Below are 22,243 nucleotides of genomic sequence, written 5' to 3' on the forward strand. Positions count from 1 at the left end.
GGTAACGCACATGTTCTTTATTTATTCATTTGTGGGATGCAGAGGTCACCAGTAAAACCAGCACTGATTGCTCATCCCCAAATTCTGAGCTTAGCAGATCATTTCAGAAGACAGTTAAAAAGTCAATTCTATTACTATGAGTTTGTAGCTACATATAAGCAAGGATGGATGACAAACTCTCTTTTCTGAAGGAAATTCTTGAACAAGATGAGTTTTAATAATAACCCAGTAGCTTCATGGTTATCAATAGCAATATTAGCTTTTTATTTCAGATCTAATTAAGTAATTTAAATTCAATACAATTCTACAGCCACTGTGGTGGAATTTGAACTCGTGTCTCTGGATCATTAGTCCAAATCTCTCTGGACTACAAGCCCGGTAACATAACTAACAAGCGATCATACTCCAGGGATGAAAGGGCTTACATACATTACACTTAGTTAAGCATTTCAAAATTATACCACGCACTGATAAGCTCAATGATCTATCTATATGCTTTCTCTTTAAAACAAATTTAGCACACTATTTTGAAGCACAGCTAAATAGCAAAGAAAACTACTGATTTCAAAATGAGCAGCTAGATAAAAACATTACAAATAAAAAACAAGTGAGCCTAAAAGTTACTTCAGCAAACAGTTGTGTAAAACGTTGCATGAAACTCATCAACTTACCAGCACGTACACCTCTGTACTGTGGTGTTGCAAAATAGTCCCACTGGGACACTATAATTGCTGTGATGCCGAGTACACAGACAACAAGCAAGTAAATGAAACATGGTTGGGGATTGCAGTAGAAGGAGTAATACAACCATGGTACAAAACTGCCCATTATTAGAAGTGCTATACCAGAGTAGTCCAATCTGAGGAAACAAGATATGGGGCATATATCAGGCTAATTGTAGCAATACAATATTCATATAGGTGATAAATTGACATGAAAAGCAAGCACAAATAAACACAAAGTGCTATGAAGCACAATCAAAAATAGTGGGTATTAAAGTGAAAACACATTATGATCTCTCACTAAATGACAAGTCACAATTACTGATAAAGCAGTCCACTGAAGATAGTTCATTTCTATCAGAGAAGCCAACATTTACAATTGCTGGGAGATCAGGTTGCGGTACTAAGCGTTGAATCCTACTCCATTTGTTAAACAAGCTGGCAAACCTTCGGGACATAGCAAGATCCTTTGTACACCAAACGTTAAATAGTATACAACATACAAGTTGAAGGTTGCTTTACTGAGGAACAAGGGCAGGAGATTCTAATAACAGGCAAGACTACAGTCACATTTCTGGATCTGAGCAAAGCTTGGGGTTTCCCTGCAAAATCTGCCACAAAACAAGGGCAGCAAGAACCAATTAAAAATTGGATGGCACGGTGGCTCAGTTAGCACTGCTGCCTCACAGCATCATGATCCCAGGTTCGATACCAGCTCAGGCAACTGTCTGTGTGGAGATTGCACATTCTCCCCACGTCTGCATGGGTTTCCTCCGGGAGCTTCAGTTTCTTTCCACAGTCCAATGATGTGCAGGCTAGGTGAGTTGGCCATGCATGTAGGTTAGGTGCATTAGTCAGGGGTAAAACGTAGAGTAATGCGGAATGGGTTTGGGTGGGATACTCTTCGGAGGGTCAGTGTAGACTTGTTGGGCCGAAGGCCCTATTTCTACACTATAGGGATTCTATTAAATTCTACCTATCTATTAAATTGAAAACCTTTTTGATGTTGGATATAGTCTACAGATAAACTCATTATTTTAACACAAAATAGTCAGAACAACTAGAACAGAATCAGATAAAAGGTAAAATCATCATAGTCCCAGATGGGTCTTGGGCTGCTCTCTCATTTGAGTTTAACATAAGGGTCACTATGTTTCAGGTGAGGGAAGGGGATGAGAAGGTGGGGTTTTCATGGTGATCTCAGCCATTATGGTAATTGAACCCATGCTTCTGCCATCTCACTGCATTGCAAAGACTGTCTCGTCAACCAAGCTAACTGACCCTCAAAGAACAGAAGCAAACTTCAGAAACATTTGTGAACATTTCTGCACATGATACAACACTGGCCCTTGAGATAAAGCTTAGTTTAGTATATAAATGATGACTACAAGTTCACCTTCAAATTTTTTGCACCAGTGAAGACCAGAAAAAAATTAAAGAACATTAAGTACCTCAACCTGGATTACTCATCGTGCTACGAGCAGGTGTGGGTGGGAACAGGAGGATACAGCAGATGAATGTGTGACGAAGGAGCTGGTGCAGGGGAGAAGGGTTCACATTTTTGGAGCTTAGAATCTCTTCTAGAATAAAAGTGACTTGTATAAGGACAGATTGCACCTAAATTGGAAGGGGACTAATATTTTCTGATTCAATATGTCAATGTACCTACTGATATGTAGGTACTAATATGTCAAGGTGCAAAACTTGACATCCTCTTGAGAAATAAGGCAGTGCGAGTGACTGAGGTGTCAGTGGGGGAGCACTTTAGAGTTAGCAACTATAATTCTATTAGTTTGAAAAGAGTAATGGAAAAGGACAGACTGGATTTAAAAGTTAAGGTTCTAAACTGGACAAAGGCCAATCTTGACAGTATTAGGCAAGAACTTGCAAATGTTGACGGGGGGCAGATGTTTGCAAGTAAAGGGACGGCTGGAAAACGAGAAGCCGTCAAAAATGAGATAATGAGAGTCCAAAGACAAGATTTCCTGTTAGGATGAAAAGCAAGATGAAGGGAATGCTGAATGACTAGAGAAATTGAGGTTTTGGTCAAGAAAAAGAAGGAAGCATATGTGGGCAGCATGGTGGCACAGTGGTTAGCACTGCTGCCTTACAGCACCAGAGACCCAGGTTCAATTCCCACCTCAGGCAACTGACTGTGTGGAGTTTTCACAGGGAGAATGCTTGGGTTTCCTCCAGGTGCTCCAGTTTCCTCCCACAGTCCAAAATGTGCAGGTTAGGTGAATTGACCATGCTAAATTGCCTGTAGTGTTAGAAGAAGGAGTAAATGTAGGGGAATGGGTCTGGGTGGGTTGCGCTTCGGCGGGTCGGTGTGGACTTGTTGGGCCGAAGGACCTGTTTCCACACTAAATAATCTAATTTAATATGTCAAGCACAGACAGCAGAGATTGAGTAAATCCTTAAATTTCCTCGGTGCTGCGTCCTGTACTTTTTGTCATTTACATAAATTATTTGGATGCGAGCATAAGAGGTACAGTTAGTAAGTTTGCAGATGACACCAATATTGGAGGTGTAGTGGACAGCGAAGAAGGTTACCTTAGGTTACAATAGGATCTTGATCAGATGGGCCAGTGGGCTGACAAGTGGCAGATGGAGTTTAATTCAGATACATGCGAGGTGCTGCATTTTGGGAAAGCAAATCTTAGCAGGACTTATACACTTAATGGTAAGGTCCTAGGGAGTGTTGCTGAACAAACAGACCCTGGAGTGCAGGTTCATAGCTCCTTGAAAGTGGAGTCACAGGTAGATAGGATAGTGGTGGTGGTGTTTGGTATGCTTTCTTTTATTGGTCAGATTATTGAGTACAGGGGTTGGGAGGTCATGTTGCGACTGTACAGGACATTGGTTAGGCCACTGTTGGAATATTGCGTGCAATTCTAGTCTCCTTCCTATCGGAAAGATGTTGTGAAACTTGAAAGGGTTCAGAAAAGATTTACAAGGATGTTGCCAGGGTTGGAGGATTTGAGCTATAGGTAGAGGCTGAACAGGCTGGGGCTGTTTTCCCTGGAGGGTTGGAGGCTGCAGGGTGACCTTATAGAGGTTTACAAAATTAAGAGGGGCATGAATAAGATAAACAGACGAAGGCCTTTCACTGGGGTCGGGGAGTCCAGAACTAGAGGGCATAGGTTTAGGGTGAGGGGGGAAAGATATAAAAGAGACCTAAGGGGCAACTTTTTCACACAGAGGGTGGTACGTGTATGGAATAAACTGCCACAGGATTTGGTACAATTGCGACATTTAAGAGGCATTTGGATGGGTATAATGAATAGGAAGGGTTTGGAGGGGTATGGGCCAGGGGCTGGCAGGTGGGACTAGATTGGGTTGGGATATCTGGTCAGCATGGATGAGTTGGACCAAAGGGTCTGTTTCCATGCTGTACATCTCTATGACTCTAAGAGCCATAAAGGCAGTCAGAGTGTACTTGAGAGAGAAAACAGAAGGGGAAAAAAGGACTAGAGACAGCCTTGGCAAAGAAGGTTAAGGAGAATCCAAAAGGATTTTATAAATATATTAAAGACAAAAGAGTCACTAGGGAGGGAATAGGGCCCCTCAAAGATCAACAAGATGGCCTTTGAATGGAACTGCTGGGGATGGGGAAGATACTAAATGAGTATTTTATATCAGTGTTTACTGTGGATAAAAACATGCAAGATATAGAATGTGGGGAAATAGATAGTGACATCTTGAAAACTGTCCACATTACACAGACAAGGGGGTGCTGGATGTCAGAAAATGCATAAATAAGGATAAATCCCTAGGATCTGATCAGATGCACCCTAGAACTCTGTGGGAAGCTGGAGAAGCTCCTTGAAGTATTTGTATCATCGATAGTCAGATGAGGTGCCAGTAGACTGGAGGTTGGCTAATATGGTACCATTGTTTAAGAAGGATGGTCAGAACTAACCAGGGAACTACAGACCAGTGAGACTGACATTAATGGTGAATGAGTTGTTGAGGGAATCCTAAGGGACAGGATTCACATGTATTTTGAAAGCCAAGGACTGATTAGGGATAGTCAACATGGGTTGGTACATGCAATATCATGTTTCACTAACTTGATGGAGTTTTTTAAAGAAATAACGAAGAGGACTGGTGAGGGCAGAGCAATGGATGTGATCTGTATGGACTTCAGTAAGGCATTTGACAAGGTTCCTTGTGATAAGACTGGTTAGCAAGGTTAGATCACAAGGAATACAGGGAGAACTAGCCATTTGGAAGTAGAGCTCACTTGAAGGTAGGAGGCAGGGGATGGTGGTGGAGGGCTACTTTTCAGACCGAAGGCCTATGATCAGAGTTCGGTCCAATGCTTTTCGTCATTATTGGATGTGAACATAGGAGGTATAGTTAGTAAGTTTGCAGATGACACGGAAATTGGAGGTGTAGCATACAGCAAAGAACGTTACCTCACATTATAACGGGATCTTGACCAGATGGGCAATGGGGTGGTGAGTGTATGGAATGAGCTGCCAAAGAAAGTGGTGGAAGCTGGTACAATTATAGCATTTAAAAGGCATCTGGATGGGTATATGAAAAGGAAGGTTTAGAGGGATATGAGCTAGGTGCTGGCAAATGGGACAAGATTGGGTTGGGAGATCTGGTCGGCATGGATGAGTTGGACCGAAGGGTCTGTTTCTATGCTGTATATCTCTATGACTAAGTGGCAGATGCAGTTTAATTTAGATAAATGTGAGGCGCTGCATTTTGGAAAGGCAAATCAGGGCAGGACTTACACACTTAAAGGTAAGATCTTGGGGAGTGTTGCTGAACAAAGAGACCTTGAAGTGCACATTCAAAGTTCCTTGAAAGTGGTGTTACGGCTAGATAGGATAGTGAAGGTGTTTAGTATGTTTCCCTTTATTAATCAAAGCGTTGAGTGTAGGAGTTGGAGGTCATGCTGTGGTTTTGCAGGACATTGGTTTGGCCACTTTTGGAATATTGTGTGCAATTCTGGTCTCTCTCCAATATGGAAGATGATGTGAAACGTGAAAGGATTCAGAAAAGATTTACAAGGATGTTGCCATGGTTGGAGGGTTTGAGTTATAGGGAGAGACTGAACAGGCTGGGGCTGTTTTCCCTGGATGGTCGGAGGCTGAGGGGTGACCTTAGAGGTTTCTAAAATCATGAGGGGCACAGATGGGGTAAATAGACAAGGTCATTTCACCAGGGTGGAGGTGTCCAGAATTTGAGGCCATCAGTTTAAGGTGAGAGGGGAAAGATATAAAAGAGACCCAAGGGGCAACGTTTTAAACAGTAAGGATGGCATGCGTATGGAATGAGTTGCCAGAGGAAGTGGTGGAGGCTGGTACAATTATAACATTTAAGAACAAAGAAAATTTAGAGCCCAGGAACAGGCCCTTCAACCCTCCAAGCCTGAGCCGATCCAAATGTACTATCTAAACCGGTCAGTCGATTCCTAAGCATCTGTATCCCTCTGCTCCCCACCTACTTATACATCTGTCCAGACGCATCTTAAATGAATCTACCGTGCCTGCCTCTACCACCTCTGCTGACACCCACCACTCTGTGTGAAGTACTTACCACGTGTATCCCCCTTAAACTTTCCACCTCTCACCTTGAAAGCGTGACCTCTCGTTATTGAATCCTTCACCCTGGGAAAAAGCTTGTCTCTACGCACCGTGTCTATATCCTTCATGATTTTGTAAACCTCAATCAGGTTCCCCCCTCAATCTTCTTTTTCCTAATGAAAATAAACCTAACATATTCAACCTTTCTTCATAGCTAGCACCTTCCATATCAGGCAATATCCTCGTTAACCTTCTCTGCACCCTCTCCAAAGCATCCACATCTTTTTGGTAATGTGACGACCAGAAGTGTACACAGTATTCTAAATGCAGCTGAACCAATGTCACGTACAATCTTAACATGACTTACCAGTTCTTATACTCAACACCCTGTCCAATGAAAGCAAGCATACTATATGCCTTCTGGACCACTCTATCCACCTGTGCAGCAACCTTCAGGGTACAATGGACCTGCACTCCCATATTTCTTTGCCCATCAACTTTTCCCAAGGCTCTTCGGTTCATTGTATAATTCGCTCGAGAATTAGTCTTGCCTAAATGCATCACCTCATATTTTTCATGATTGAAAACCATCTGCCACTTCTCCGTCCAAATCTCCAGTCTATCTATATCCTCTGGTATTCTCTGACAGCCCTTATGCTTTCTGCTACTCCATCAATCTTCGTGTCATTTAAAAGGTATCTGGATGGGTATATGAACAAGAAGGTTTTAGAGGAATAAGTGAGAGAAAATGGGATTCGATGCAGTTAGGATATCTGGTCGGCATGGACATGTTGGATTAAAGGGTCTGTTTTCGTGATGCTCATCTCCATAACTCACGTTAATTTTGCACACACCTATTAAGGGGATTTTAGTCTGCATGCTGTATTTACGCACTTGCACATTCAAGGGTGAAAAATTAATATTGAGAGCTGCATTGAAAGGTCAGGCAACAATAACCAACAGTTGCAACCCATATCTGATTAAATATAAACTCCATGATGTCCATACTCCAATTTTTTTCTTGGAAACTGAGGAAAGGAAGGGGAGAAGTAAATGAGACCACAGATCTGTATGGATGTTTTGCTTTAGTAATCAATTATAATCAATAGTTCTGCTTTCAATTCGAGATGGATTTTTTAAAAAATCCTTACTTCTTCCAAGATATCCAGAATACCCTTTATAGTAGTTATAAAATGCTACTTAAAATTTTGAATGCTAGGTTATCAGTTGAATATTGTTCTTTTACACATGGTTACTTACTTGGAAAATACACGTGAAACATTTTCTGAATGGCAGTAGAACGTATGAAATAACCAAGAGAAACACAGGCAGAGTATGGCCCCCAGGAAGAACGCCCCAAATACTACTTTCTCCTGCACAGGAGCTACAAAGGATATGTTCGGCCTAAACATGTAGAAAATTCCAAGACCCAGGAAGAAAAGACAACCTGAGAAAGAAAAGATCGATATGTATAACAAACTGATACAAACAAAAACACTTAGAAATAAATAACAACAAGTGGCAGCATGAATCAATGAACACTGTAAAATTAATTAGTCAATTAATGTTCTGTGGTACATTATAACTTTTGTGGACTGAAATTTCATACTTTCAGTCCTAATAACATAGCTCTGATTATAGGGGAGACAGATTTCAGGAATTTCTAAGAAAAATAAATGGTGTAATTAGGAGCATTTTTATATATAATAAATCATATATAGGCATGTGCAGTATTACATGAATCGCAAATTTGTTCACAGCACCAGGGTTTCTCATGGCCTCCAAGTCAGGGTCCAACTTTGCTGGTTTACATCAGAAAGACATCTGCTATCTTCTAATCTAATGGAGGGTGCCCCATATTTAGGGAATGTCTAACAAAGACTGAGTAATTTGCCCTCTTACCATTTTACTCTGGAATCTTTCAATCTTCTAATTCTGGCTCAAATAGGGAAACAGGGTCAAAGAGAGTCAGGGACCACCTCTTACGTTTTATACTGGGGTCTCCCTCTCTCATCCTCCCAGCTGTATTATCTATCACTCCTCACTCAGAATAGTGTTCTCTTCCTTGTTCCATGCTCAAGCATCCAACAGTAAGATTCTTCAGACATCAGCTGCATAGGTGCCAGGGTAGGCAACCATTGCTGTGGTGACAACCATTCCTCAACCTGAGCAACTGGAGGAGGCTGATGAGATGATTGCGGTAATTGAGTAGGGAGCTGAAAGTATCCAAGGGGCCTGGTTAAAATGTGAAGTACCCAGCCTCAGTGGTTCAGCTACAACACAATTTCAGTTCTTGGACCTTGGTCTCTAAGTTCTTTCTAATTTCCACCATCGTTGGAAACAAAGCTCAGGGATTAAGCAAGCCTCGTTACTCTCAACAAACCATGTATGTCAGAGCCCTTCAAAAGAGAGAAAGAGAAGCAAAGACAAATAAAAGGAAAATATACAGTGAAAAGTGATGAAAAGAAATTCATAAAGAAGTTTATTTACAAAGCACCTGAATGCAGAGAGGAAGTAAAACCAAGTTCATTCAAAGTAAAAAATTAATTTCTGGAAATATGAAACAAAGACAGAAAATGCCAGTCAGTCAATGTCTGGACAGAAAACACACAAGTTAAATATTTCAGGCATACTTTTCTTCAGATTTCATCGAATTTTCATAATTTTTAAGGTATTTACAAATGAAAAATTATGGTATTGATAAAGAAACAGCATGAAGGGGAGGAGGAAAACATAACACGAGAGGAAACAGAACAACTTATAGCAAGGTCTTTAAAGGCAAATAATAAATGAAGTGGTTCAATTGATTAAAGACATTTAAGAGACACAAAGAGCAAACAGCACATGCAGTAGACCTCTGAATATATTCAGCATTTTTTTTGTTATTTCAGATTTCTTGGATGAACAGAATTTTGATTTCAAGTTGAAAGATGAGGAAGATCTGAACTAGAAACAGGACAAGCTAGTAAAAAAAAGAATCTTGCAACTTCAGAAAAAATAGGCAGTTGCTAACAATGCAGACTATCTCAATGAAGCATTCCACGCTTCATTGAATGAAATGATTGGAGGGGGTAAAAGAAACGAGACACGTGACCGAGTGACTGAATCCCAGATCACAGAGCTCTGCAAGCTTTTACAATTTAAATAAACACTTTTTTATTCTTCCTGCCAAAATGGACAATTTCACATTTTCCCACATTACACTCAATTTGCCACAACTTGTGGCACTCAACCAATCTAAATCTTTGTGTCATCAGCAAATTTTGCAACCACACATTCCATCCCTTCATTCAAGTCATTTATATAAATTGTAAATAGTTGAGGTCACATCACCAATCCCTGCGACACCCCACTCCTTAGGTCTTACTAACCTGAAAAGGATCCATTTGTGCTTATTCTCTGCTTCCAGTTTGCCAGTCAATCTTCCACCTATGCCAATACACTGTCCTCTACACTATGAAGCTGAATATTCCGCAATAATCATTAATGCTGCACTATACCAAATACTGAAGTACAATACCAGTTTTTCCAGCATCTGCAGTATCTGTACTTTACTCAAGTAGAATACATCATCATGTTAAAGAACTCAAATAAACTAGTTAAACTACGATTTCCATTTTGCAAAATCATGGTGAATATGCCTGATTACCTTAAACTTACACAAGTAATCTAATTTCTTTAACATTAGATTCTAACATTTTTTTCTCTGACAGACGTTAAGCTGAACGGTCTGTAATTTCCTGCCAGCTCGCTTCATTTTTGAAGAAAGGCGTGACATTTGCTATCTTTGATTTAATAAGTCCTTCTTATAATTTAGGGAGTTTTGGAAGATTGAAAACATTGCAACAGTCATCTCACTCGCCACTTATTTTAAGACTCTATGATGGCCATGTGTTGGAGCTGCAGACTGACAATTCACTCAGTTCCACTGCTCTGGTGGTTGTGATTTTCCTGAATTCCTCCCACCCTTCAGTTTCCTAATTTATAATTATTTCTGAATATTATTTGTAATTTCTATTGTGAAGTCTGATGCAAAATGTATGTTCATCTGCCATCTCCATTTTTCCATAATCAATTCTTTAAACTCATTTTCTAGAGGACCAAAGCTCACCAACTCTTTTCTTTCATAAAATTTTCTCGAAATTCTTACTATCTTTTTATATTTATGGCTAGCTTGCTCTCAAATGCTAATATTTTCCTCAATTTAAAAAAAAAATGTTTTACATTGTCAATTCTTCTGACTTGCCATCTGCCTTAGTACAATTTTAAGTTGAAATTTAACCTTTTCAGTTGACAACAAATAGTGGGCCTGCCCATGTAACTTCCCTTACTTGTTGGAATGCATTTATTCTGTGTATTTAGAATATTCTCTTAAATGTCTGTCACTGGAGTTATATTTACCAATCCTCCAGCCTAATTTGTCACAAGAGGAAAACAGATCGTTTACTGGAGGTTTACTGGACTGAAACGGACCAAGAGAAAACCTCTCATGCAACAAGTCAGTCCACAACAAATAAAAAGTAAAATACTCCCAGAGCTGCCATTACCCATACTCAGCAGACAACCAACATTGGTCGAAACGCTGCAACATTATGAAATCTGCTACTGGGGTGGCACGGTGGCTCAGTGGTTAGCACTGCTGCCTCACAGCGCCAGGTACCCAGGCTCGATTCCAGCCTTGGGCGACTGTCTGTGTGGAGTTTGCACATTCTCCCAGTGTCTGCGTGGGTTTCCTTCCACAGTCCAAAGATGTGAAGGTTAGGTGAACTGGCCATGCTAAATTGCCCGTAGAGTTAGATGCATTAGTCAGGGGTGAATGTAGGGGAATGGGTCTGGGTGGGTTACTTTTCGGAGGGTCAGTGTGGACTTGTTGGGCCGAAGGGCCTGTTTCCACACTAGGGAACCTAATCGAATGACATATGGAGGAATTAAAAAACCAATAAGTCATGCAACAACCAAATTGGCCCCCTTGAAGTCAATTAAAGGGCAAGGATCATCATTGAACTGATTTAGGAGATAGAAAGGTGTGGAGCACAACCACAAACTTTATATAATGTAGACTGAAAAATATCTCCACGATTGCAGGCATGCCTCCCATGGAGGACTTGAAGAAACAGCAAGTTCACTGTAGTGGAGCTCAAAGATCTTTCTCCGTCTTATCAGTGGTACAGCTCTAGAAAAAAGTGGCATTCCACCACAAATCTGAAAAAGGGAAAAACCAGAATTGCTGCAGCACATCTATGTGTTTTTGAACCTCTGCTGGAAGCAAAGATTTGTTCCCAAAGCCACATGTGAATCAAATACTATCCCCTGGGGGGAAAAAAAAGGGCATTTCAGTGATTTCAACAACTACTGAGGCATCTCTTTGCTAAGTCACATGGGTAAGATCTTTATCCATATTGCTATGACCAGACTGCAGCCCCTAATGTTATGTTTAGATTAGATTACATTACAGTGTGGAAACAGGCCCTTCAGTCCAACAAGTCCACACCGACCCACCGAAGCGCAACCCACCCATACCCCTACATTCACCCCTTACCTAACACTACGGGCAACTTAGCATGGCCAATTCACCTGACCTGCACATCTTTGGATTGTGGGAGGAAACCGGAGCACCCGGAGGAAACCCACGCAGACACGGGGAGAACGTGCAAACTCCACACAGTCAGTCGCCTGAGGCGGGAATTGAACCCGGGTCTCTGGCGCTGTGAGGCAGCAGTGCTAACCACTGTGCCACCCAAACTGGATACATAATATGACTCCAGTGCAGAAAGATCGATGGTTGACACAATATTCTCACTTTAACAATTACAGAAGGAGTGCTGTGAACAACACTGACCACTCTACATTGGCTTCATAGGCCTCAAAGCCTTGGAGCTCAATAACAGAAAACAATTCTTTTAGCTGCTACAAAGAGCTGTCCATCTGCACTTAAATTCTTCTTTCCATGAGAACACACACACTTCCATCACTTACAATACAGCATCATCAGACACTCTCAAGATCAGCAGCAGGGTAAAGCAGTATCCTTATGCCAACTCTCTTTGGCATATTTTTCACTTGCTATTGTATGTTTTCAGTAAAACCCATTATGCCAGAGATGAAAGCAAGCTGTTCAAAGTGACAAAACTATGTGCTGAGACCAAAGTGCATAATGTCCAAGTCCGTGAAGTCCTATTTATTGATGGTACCATAGCTTGTAGATTGTAAATCCAAACTCCTTGCAGGCCCAGGAGAACCAATCAGTGTCAAGACTTTGTGGACCAGGACAGAGGCTCCTCGCTCCATTAACACTGACATCATCAATAGTTTTACACATCTTGGATAAACAATTACCAACATTCACCATGTTTTGTAAATCAGCACCAGGGTTTCTAATACCATGGGAGTCACGTCTGTGGGTTGAAAATTCAAGCGTGGACAAACAGCAAACTGACTGAAAATACAAAGTGTGTGTATCAGGTATTTCTCATCAGTCTCCTTTACATCAAAGGGTGGCACAGTGGTTAGCACTGCTGCCTCACAGCGCCAGAGACCCAGGTTCAATTCCCGCCTGTGTGGAGTTTGCATATTCTCCCAGCGTCTGCGTGGGTTTCCTCCGGGTGCGCCGGTTTCCTCCCACAGTCCAAAAATGTGCAGGTTAGGTGAATTAGCCATGCTAAATTGCCCATAGTGTTAGATGTAGGGAATGGGTCTGGGTGCATTGCTCTTCGGAGGGTCGGTGTGGACTTGTTGGGCCAAAGGGACTGTTTCCACACTGTAAGTAATCTAAACTTATGCAAGCAAAGAATAGCAGCTGAACACCTTACATCTCCACTGCTCGAGGTGAGTATTGGACATTTTATGGCAAGGTATGAGTACTGAATATTTAAGTACACCAGTGGGAAGAATCCCCAGCCCTCAATGATTGCGCTCAAATCAGTGGCAACTCCATTGACTGGATCTTGCAAGCCAAATGGACAACTGCTACATCCCCAAACAAACTCCACGGTGAGCCTGCCATCAAAAGGATCAAATTAACTGGGGTCAGAGTCAATAATATGACAAGTTCTGGCTGTTTTCTGGAGTACTAATAAACAAATATATAGGAAGGACACAGGAAGAGTATAAGACAAAAACAAAAATCAGATGGCAGGTAGCCCAGCAGTGGAAAGAAACAGTCAATGTAAGGTCAGTGCCATTCATTGGTGAAATGGACACTCAGAAATTGGCGTCCATAGTGTAAGATCTAGAAAAAAACATGCAGCTCAGCTGTAGTCGATCATTTCCTGAAACAGACATATGTCAAGTGAGAATCTCCATCAGTAATTATGTAATATCTCAAACTACAATATCTGCATTTGGTGTAATTATGCTCAACCCTCTCTGGTTTTAATATGTTTTCTACAAAGAGATGCTCAAAACTGTACAGTGCTGTACCCTTAACTGAAGTCTAACTAAAGATGAATATGAATTCTTTCCCCTCAGGCGACATCTATGGGTATAATCTTTTCTTCCAGTGCACCATAAGGCCAGCATCAAGACTCACCCCTCAGCTTTCTCTAAATTCATATGGAAGACACACCCATCTTTAGAGTCATTTTCTTATACTACTGCAGATGTAACAGTTAAGTGGCACCCTAAGGGATGCAACACAGAATATTCTTCCTTAAAACTCCTTAAGCAGCATTTTGGATTAAATCATCAACCACAACACAAACCAAATCCAACTTAGTCAAGAAACTCTTATATTTGCCACTTCTAATTTATACACCAACACCTAGTAGCTAAGTGCTGAATCAGCTGTTCTTCTATTTAGCTTACCTATGAGATGTGTCCAAATGTTTAAGGTTTCTGTGTGGATCCTAAAGATGCTTCTTAAACAGGCACGAAAAGATGGCATTGGTGGCCTGTGGCCATGCAGGAGGTAGTCATTATCCTTCAACCAATCAGGAAGCACGTCATGGGGGATGACACGCCATCGCCCCTCCCATACCTGTAACAGGAACATTTTACATAAACAACATTATGATGTTAATGCAGCTCATTTCAAAGCCTAATATTCAAGTTCTAATTTTGAGAACAAGGGTAATTTTTTAACTACACAGGTAGAGTAGATCACAAAACAAAATCAAATCTCAGGCAAACAAGTCATTTACATGGACTTTAGTAAGGTGTTTGATAAACTCCATGGTAAACTAATGGAGAAAGTGAAGTCACATGATGTATAAAGAACTGCTTGAGCAACAGGAGATACAGTAGTAGTTGATGGGAGTTTCTCGAAATGGAGAAAGGTGACCATGATCTGGAAGAGGGCACTGTTGGTCTAATCACTAAGTTTGCAGACGACACAAAAATTGGTGGAGTAGCAAAAAGCATAGGGGACTGTACAAGAATACAGGAGAATATAGATAGACTGGAGAGTTGTGCAGAGAAGTGACAAATGGAGTTCAATCCAGGCAAATGTGAGGTGATGCATTTTGGGAAGTCTAATTCTAGAGCGAACTATACTGTAAATGGAAGAGCCTTGGGAAAAGTTGATAAGCAGAGAGATCTGGGAGTTCAACTCCATTGTACCCTGAAGGTGGCTGCACAGATGGATACAGTGGTCAAGAAGGTTTATGGTATGCTTGCCTTCATCGGACGGGGTATTAAGTATAAGAGCTGGCAGGTCATGTTAAAATCGTACAAGACTTTGGTTCGGCCCATTTAGAATACTGTGTACAGTTCTGGTCGCCACATTACCAAAAGGATGCGGACGCTTTGGAGAGGGTGCAGAGAAGGTTTACAAGGATGTTGCCTTGTATGGAAAGTGCTAGCTATGGAGAGAGGTTGAGTAGGTTAGGATTGTTTTTATTAGAAAAAAGGAGATTGAAGGGGGACCTGATTGAGATCTACAAAATAATGAAGGGTATAGACACGTTGGAGAGAGATAAGCTTTTTCCCAGGGTGAGAGATTCAATAACGAGAGGTCACATGTCCAAGTTAAGAGGTGAAAAGTTTAAGGGGGATACACGTGGAAAGTACTTTACACAGAGGGTGGTAGGTGCCTGGAACGCGTTGCCAGCAGAGATAGGAGAGGCAGGCAGGGTAGATACATTTAAGGTAAGTCTGAACAGATGCAAGAGTAGGTGGGGAGCAGAGGGATACAGAAGCAAAGTAATTGGGCAATAGGTTTAGACAATGGATTTGGATCAGCTCAGGCTTGGAGGGCCAAAGGGCCTGTTCCTGGACTGTAAAGTTTCTTTGTTCTAAATCCTCTCCACCAGGCTGCCATCCAGGCATTACGTTAAAAATTATATCCATGAATCAAAAAAATCTTGTTAATTTTTCATTCTTGTTAATTAAATTAGCTTAAGAATCTGAAGTTAAAAATTTAAAACAAATCACCAAAGTTAGCAAACTTTTTGCAAGTTGCACAGTCATATTTTAAACAAATGCACATGAACTCAGGAAACAAAGTTTTACAAACTGAAGAAACAGCAATTACCATCAGCCAATTTTCTGCAAAGACCAGAGACATTTGCAAAAATAAAGTTCGACAGATACATGTAAAGCATATTTAAGTTCAAAATAACAGTAGCTAAACTTGGGAGTTCATTTCTTAAAAGGTGAAAAATGTGAACTTCCTCATATTGGCTTATGTGCACAGTAATTAAAACATTCAGACTTCCTTGGTGCTGCAGTCCTGGCTTCCTGCTATAATTAGTCCTGCATTCATTGGAAATGAGACTAACTGGTAGGCACATGGAGAGAGAGAGAGAGAGAGAGAGAGAGAGACACAGACAGAAAAAGAGAATGAGTGAGTGAGTGAGTGCGGGGGGGGGGGGGGGGGGGGGCGGGAGGATACAAATGTAGAAACTCTGAGCAGGAATAGGCCTTATGGCCCTTCAAGCCTAATGTGCATTTCAATGCGATCATGTCTGATCCTGCATCACAGTGCAAGAATTCCACTTTCTCCCTATAAACATTTATGCCTTTAAAATCTAAAAATTCATCTTTCTTGAATATATTCAGTGATATAGTCTCCACAGCCTTTTGCAGTAAAAGTGTTCCACAGATTCACTGTGAGTGAAGAAATTGTTTCTCCTCTCAGTCCTAAATATTCAAACTCTATTGCATTGTTCTAGACTCCCCAGCCAGGGAAAGTATTCTTTCGGCATTTAATCTATTCAACTCTGTTTGCAATATGTAAAATTTTCTCAGATCCCTTCTCATCCTTTCAAACTCTGGAGAAGACAGGCCCAGTCAATCCAAGCTGTCCTCATAGGACAGTCCTGCCAAATCCATTCATCATCTTAGTGAACTTCTATTGTACTCCCTCTATGGCAAGTCTATTCTTTCAACTCGGGGGACCAAAGCTACATGTCACACTCCAGGCGCGACCTCATCAATGTCCTATACAAGTGCTGCACGATACCTCTACTTCTGAATTCTCATCCTCTTGCAATGAAGGCCGATATATCACTTTTTTATTCCTAATTGCTTCCTGCGCCTGCATGTCTACTTTTGTTGACTAGTATACAAAGGCACCGAGATCCCTAGAAACAAAAGCAGAAATTGCTGGAAACGCTCAGCAGGCCCGATAGCATCTGTGGAAAGAAATCAGAGTAAACGTTTCAGGTCCAATGACCCTTCCTCAGAACTAATGGTAGCTAAGAAAATGCCAGTTTATAAAGAAGATAGGGTGGAGAGGGGGTTAGAGCCCACAGAGAAGAACAGTTGTACAGACAAAGAAGTGAACAACAATCTGGCTAGAAGGGTGAATAGCTGTTGATGGGGATTGTTAATGGCTAACAATGGGTTGTAAGTAACAGCAGACCATGTGATAACAAGGCCTGGTGTGTGGGGTTTGGGGTAAGGACATGGGAAAGCTCAAACCCTAAACTTATTGAACTTAATATCGAGTCCAGAAGGCTGTAGAGTTCCCACACAGAAAAATTAGGTGCTGTTTCTTTCAGCTTGCACTAAGCTTCACTGGAACACTGGAGCAAGCCTGAGACAGAGATGTTGGCCAGGGAACAAGGTGGACTGTTGAAGTGACAGGCAACAAAGTTCAGGGTCTTTTTTGTGGACAGAATGTAAGTGTTCTGCAAAGTGGTCACCCTGTCTACATTTCATTTCTCTACTGTAGAGGTGACCACATTGTGAGCAAAGAATGCAATAAACTAGGTTGTGTGAAGTGCAGGTAAAGCGCTGCTTCACCTGGAAGGTGTGTTTGTGTCCTTGGATACTGAGGATGGAGAAGTAAACAGGCATTATACCTTCTGCTATTGCAGGGGAAGATGTGGGGCTGTTTGAGGGGAGGGTCTTTTGGAAGTGAAGGAAGAGTGGACCTCAGTGCCCCAGAGGGAACAGTCCCTGTGGAAGGATGGAAGAGAGGGGAGGGGAGGGACACGTGTGTTTGGTGGTGGTATTTCACTGGAGGTAGTGGAAATAACAGCTATTGATCGTCTGGCTGTAGATACTGATGCGATGGTAGATAAAGACATGGGAACCGTATCGCTGTTGTGGGATGGAAGAACAGGGGTTGAGGGCCAAAGTGCGGGGGATGGGTTGGACCCAGCTCAGCGCCCGGTCAGCAATGCTGCTGGAGAATCCTCAGTTGAGGAAGGCGGCTGCCATTTCAGACGCTTCCTTGTTGAAACTGGCATCATCAGAACAGATGGAGACAGAGATGGAGGAAGTGGGTGAATGAAATAGAGTCTTTACAGCAAAGATGGTATGAGGATATATATATTATCGTTTAATACTACTATTCATCTCTGGTTTCCACACGAGTGTGCATAACTTCACATTTAGTCATGTTGTACCTCAACTGCCATGTGATGCCCAGTCTCAACATTCCTGTCATTACACTCTAGCATTTTGCCCAATATTAATGTTAGATTAATGGGTCTGTACTTCTTGTTTCTCTCTTCCTCCCTTTTTAAACAGTGAGGTTATATATTCCACCTTCCAACCTGTAAAATCTGCTCTAGAGTCGATAAAAGTTTGGAAAATGATCACTAACCCATCTAACGTTTACAGGTCATGACTTTTAGGGCAATATTTTTATCAGGCTGGGATGTATATGATCAGGTCCAGGTCCTTTGTCAGCCTTTAACTGCATTAGTTTATCAATATAATGTACCGGGTGGGAATGCAGAAACAGCTGGAAGGAAATGATGGCAAGAAAAAAATTATAGTGATAGAGGAGTCACTTGACCTGAAGGGCACAAATATTAGACCATTTAGATTGAGAGTGTCGACAGCACAGGTTCTTGCCACAATTTCTAATCTTCCTTCAATATGCAATTATGTCATTCTTACTGAAGATCAGCAACAAAATAAAATTGCTCAGGAAAAGAGAACTGATAAACCACAGAATTTACACATCAGTTAAAATGAACTAAAAGTTGCCAAAGTCCCAGGGTCAAAGGTTTCCTTATTTGAGGGAGATGACTGGTGACAAGTTTAACACTAGGGTCACCAAGTCTAAAATAAAGGGAGAAGCTGAGATGACCCCAGTCAGTATGGGACTTGTACTCATGCTGTTGGTATCACTGTTGCAAACCAGTCATCTCATCAACTGACGAAGTGCTTTTGCCTGAAACGTCGATTCTCCTGCTCCTCGGATGCGGCCTGACCTGCTGTGCAATTCCAGCACCTCACTCGACTCCAGCATCTGCAGTCCTCATTTTTGCCTGAGCTATAAAATTAGTTGGCTATCAGCTTTGACTGATTCATAACATTCACATTTTAATAAGCATTTAGAAATATCACAGTCAATTAATATTAAGTTGCAAAAAGCCAAAATCATGCACACCACAGCATCAGCAGCATTTCAACTTAAGAGGAATCTCAGTCTATCAGCTACAACTGCCCTTTGGCTTTGGTGAAACCAGTCCTGGAGTACTGTGAGCATATGTAATTGCTATATTGGACCAAGGATATGTATGCATGAGAGAGGGCTAGCATTGGTTAAAATAGATTCCAGAGTGAGAGGAGTTATCCTGTGTTTAGAGACCGAGTAAACTGGAGCAGGAATTAAGAAGAAAGAGGATTTAACAAAAGCCCCATAGGCACAAATTTGAAATCCATATTTCAATTCCATTAGTGTCTTCTACTGTGAACATTGATGCACAGCATTTATTCAACACCTAACATTTCCTGGTTCATCACGATTATTTCTCCAATCTCATTCTCTAAGGGATCTATGTTCTCTCCTCTTTTTTATATATTTAAGAAGCTCTGCTGGCTGTCTTGATATTATTTGCAAACCTTGCCTCAGAGTTTATTTTGTTTCTTTTGGTAGTCTTTAATTGATTTTTAAACGTTACGCAATCATCTAGTTTACCACTAAGCTTTGCCATGTTATTTCTTCATAAACATTTACACAGATGAGGAGGTATATGTAGTTGGGCCGGACCATGAATAAATCTACTTTTTGCCAGTATCCACTCTCATATAAAGTTGTACTTGTATAGATTGAGGATTCATAGAATCAATACTTGGCGTTTTTGAAGAATACATATTTTGTCAAATCTTTTCACCTTGCACTTTTCAGGATGATTCACAAAAAAATACCATTGTAAGGGGAAACCAACGTTTATTATGTCTGAGAGAACAGTGCTGATTGGTTATCAAGTGGATTCTGAATGGTTGAGGCATTTGAATGGAAAATGCACAACTTAATAGTGGCAGACAGTTAAATCACCAGGCTTTGCTTAAATTTTAAACCAGGCAAGTTGACTCCAAGTCCCCTGAGAAATGAACCAGTAAATAGCGGTTACTTATTTTGAATTGAAACAAGTGCAGTACATACACATTTTCTTTCTGTCTGAAAAAGAACAGGGCCCTGGGTATTAATATATGCAGATTTAAATACATACAAATGCACCACATTGCAAACCCAACTGACAATCCTAAATTAATGATGAGATTAATTATTTGCATACTCTGTATTATCCAACAAATGCATCCAATCATGGAATTATATCTAATGTTGGACACCACATTAAGAATTTTGGAAGCACAGGCTGTTTAGAGTGTGGTGATAGTTCATTTCTAAAACAATGTTTGATCAGAGTCAACGTGGCTCGTTTAAAACATAAACAAAGTAATTAACAGTTAGTCATATCTATCTGGTGAATTCTCCATTGCAATCTCTCTAACAATCGGCATCCACTTACTAACCAATCAGCACACTCCTTTCATTCAGGAGACATGTTGATTTCCCCTTCAATTGTTATGAGCAAAAAATGAAAAGTCTGATCAAAATTCAAGTTCTGTACTACTATATGACGAATTAAGAGTTCTGATAATAGGCGATATGGGTGATATATTCTCTTGACCTTGTTTCAGGACAGATCATTTTATTATCGATTATAGCACCTCTTGGAAATCAAACCTATAATGTGGCAAGTCAAATTAAAATTATTTGCATCCAAGTTTTACTTTAACAGAATGAAATTTGAAATGCAGTAGTGCATAGATTTAAGTAACACCTATATTTGATTCCATGGTTTTGGCACAGCTGAACAATTCAAAATAAAGTTCAACAATAATTACTTCCTATTCTAGTGAAAGAAGACTTGCCTTTATTTATTTGTATTGGATTACCTGAGAAAAGGAGGCTACAGTTACAACCTTTGTGAAATATATGAATTATTTCACCTTGGTCTTGAAATCAAGGTATCGATTTCTTCCTGTGATTGTGACAGTGTTATGTCTATCTACCTGTCATACCAAAAGAAGTCCAAACATTGAAGAACACTTGCACATTGCACAAATCAATAATAAAGCACATGGAAGTGCAGTTATTAAAGGCCTGATTACACTAAAATGGTGGACTTGTTTCAGCTATTGGCTCTTTTAGATCTCGCCATGTTACTTCCCACAGTTTTAAATAAATAGTGCCCAGCTGTAAGACTTACTTTGGAGCATTTCAATACACATAGGAAAGCAATAGCAGACTATTTTATCTTAGAACCAGTGAGTCAAGTTGCAGAGCAACTAAATAAAATTAGACTCATTTTGGAATATCTGTTCAATTAACTTGAGACTGTTGCAAGCATGAAAGAAACTGAAACACTACCAACTGGCTGCAAGCCTAAAAACTAAAAGTTTATCTTTTCATTAGGTTGGCTGCTGGCTTCTATAAATTATTGATCAACATCAGATTTTTTTTAAAAATGATGAGCAACAATCAGATATGAATTAATCAACAGATATAAAATAATTGGACTAAACAACAGTTTATACATTAAAAGACTGCACCTTTTAATAAAATGCCAATGAAGTTCTAGTAACAAAAGTGAACTGCCATTATGACTAATCACAAATGAAGCATAGATGGATAAGACAGATTTTGTGTTGTAAATACTTCTCTATTGGTGCCAGCATTTTTCATCCCTTTGACTGCTTCAGTCTGTTTGCCCACCAAATAATACCACACTAATAAAGAATTCATAAAACTCTTCCATCCATCTATATCTGAGTATCTCTCTAGTAACACACAGCAAAATGACATATGTTAAGATTTAATTTTGTTTAAAGTCAAATTTGCTATGAAGATTACGTAACAAATATTTTGAGGTGATAATACCATGCCAAGTAAATTTAGAATGAATACTGGGTTTAGTCAAGATTTATAAGGAGGATCAACAGCATGAAATACAAAGACGACAAAATTTTTTCAGCGATAGAATTCAAACATTCCTAACATTAACTCACCTTGTGAACAAACTCTTCCATCTTTTCCATAGCATGATATGCCGGTAAAAGTGGTGCAATGCCCATGAACCCTTCTTCTTCAACCATTTCCCTTTCTTCAGATTCCATGTTATCCTGAAAGAAAACAGCATACATTCAAACATATTGCTGAAACCCTGATTTTTAGCCAGCTCACTAAATCCCATTTATGGGCCATCTAGCCTATTAAACAATATATCCCCAATCCTTCAGAATCACAATAAAGTTTCCTTGCTTAGAGTCAGAAATTCCATTTTGTCCTAA

The 22,243-nt window shown here is 40.5% G+C and overlaps 1 protein-coding gene across 2 annotated transcripts in view; it reads right to left on the minus strand.

Moving 5' to 3' along the window:
* The window catches only part of LOC140458139 (adiponectin receptor protein 2), a 73,948-nt gene that overhangs the window by 4,871 nt on the left and 46,834 nt on the right, over nt 1–22,243 (minus strand). For both annotated transcript variants that reach the window (XM_072552275.1, XM_072552276.1), the window contains 4 exons: nt 21,962–22,075; nt 14,069–14,240; nt 7,526–7,712; nt 672–859 (listed from right to left, as the gene is read on the minus strand). In XM_072552275.1, the coding sequence (XP_072408376.1) occupies nt 672–859; nt 7,526–7,712; nt 14,069–14,240; nt 21,962–22,075 (661 nt within the window). The remainder of the gene's footprint in view (nt 1–671; nt 860–7,525; nt 7,713–14,068; nt 14,241–21,961; nt 22,076–22,243) is intronic.

This window comes from Chiloscyllium punctatum, chromosome 32, assembly GCF_047496795.1.
Source record: "Chiloscyllium punctatum isolate Juve2018m chromosome 32, sChiPun1.3, whole genome shotgun sequence".
NCBI classification, from domain to species: domain Eukaryota; kingdom Metazoa; phylum Chordata; class Chondrichthyes; order Orectolobiformes; family Hemiscylliidae; genus Chiloscyllium; species Chiloscyllium punctatum.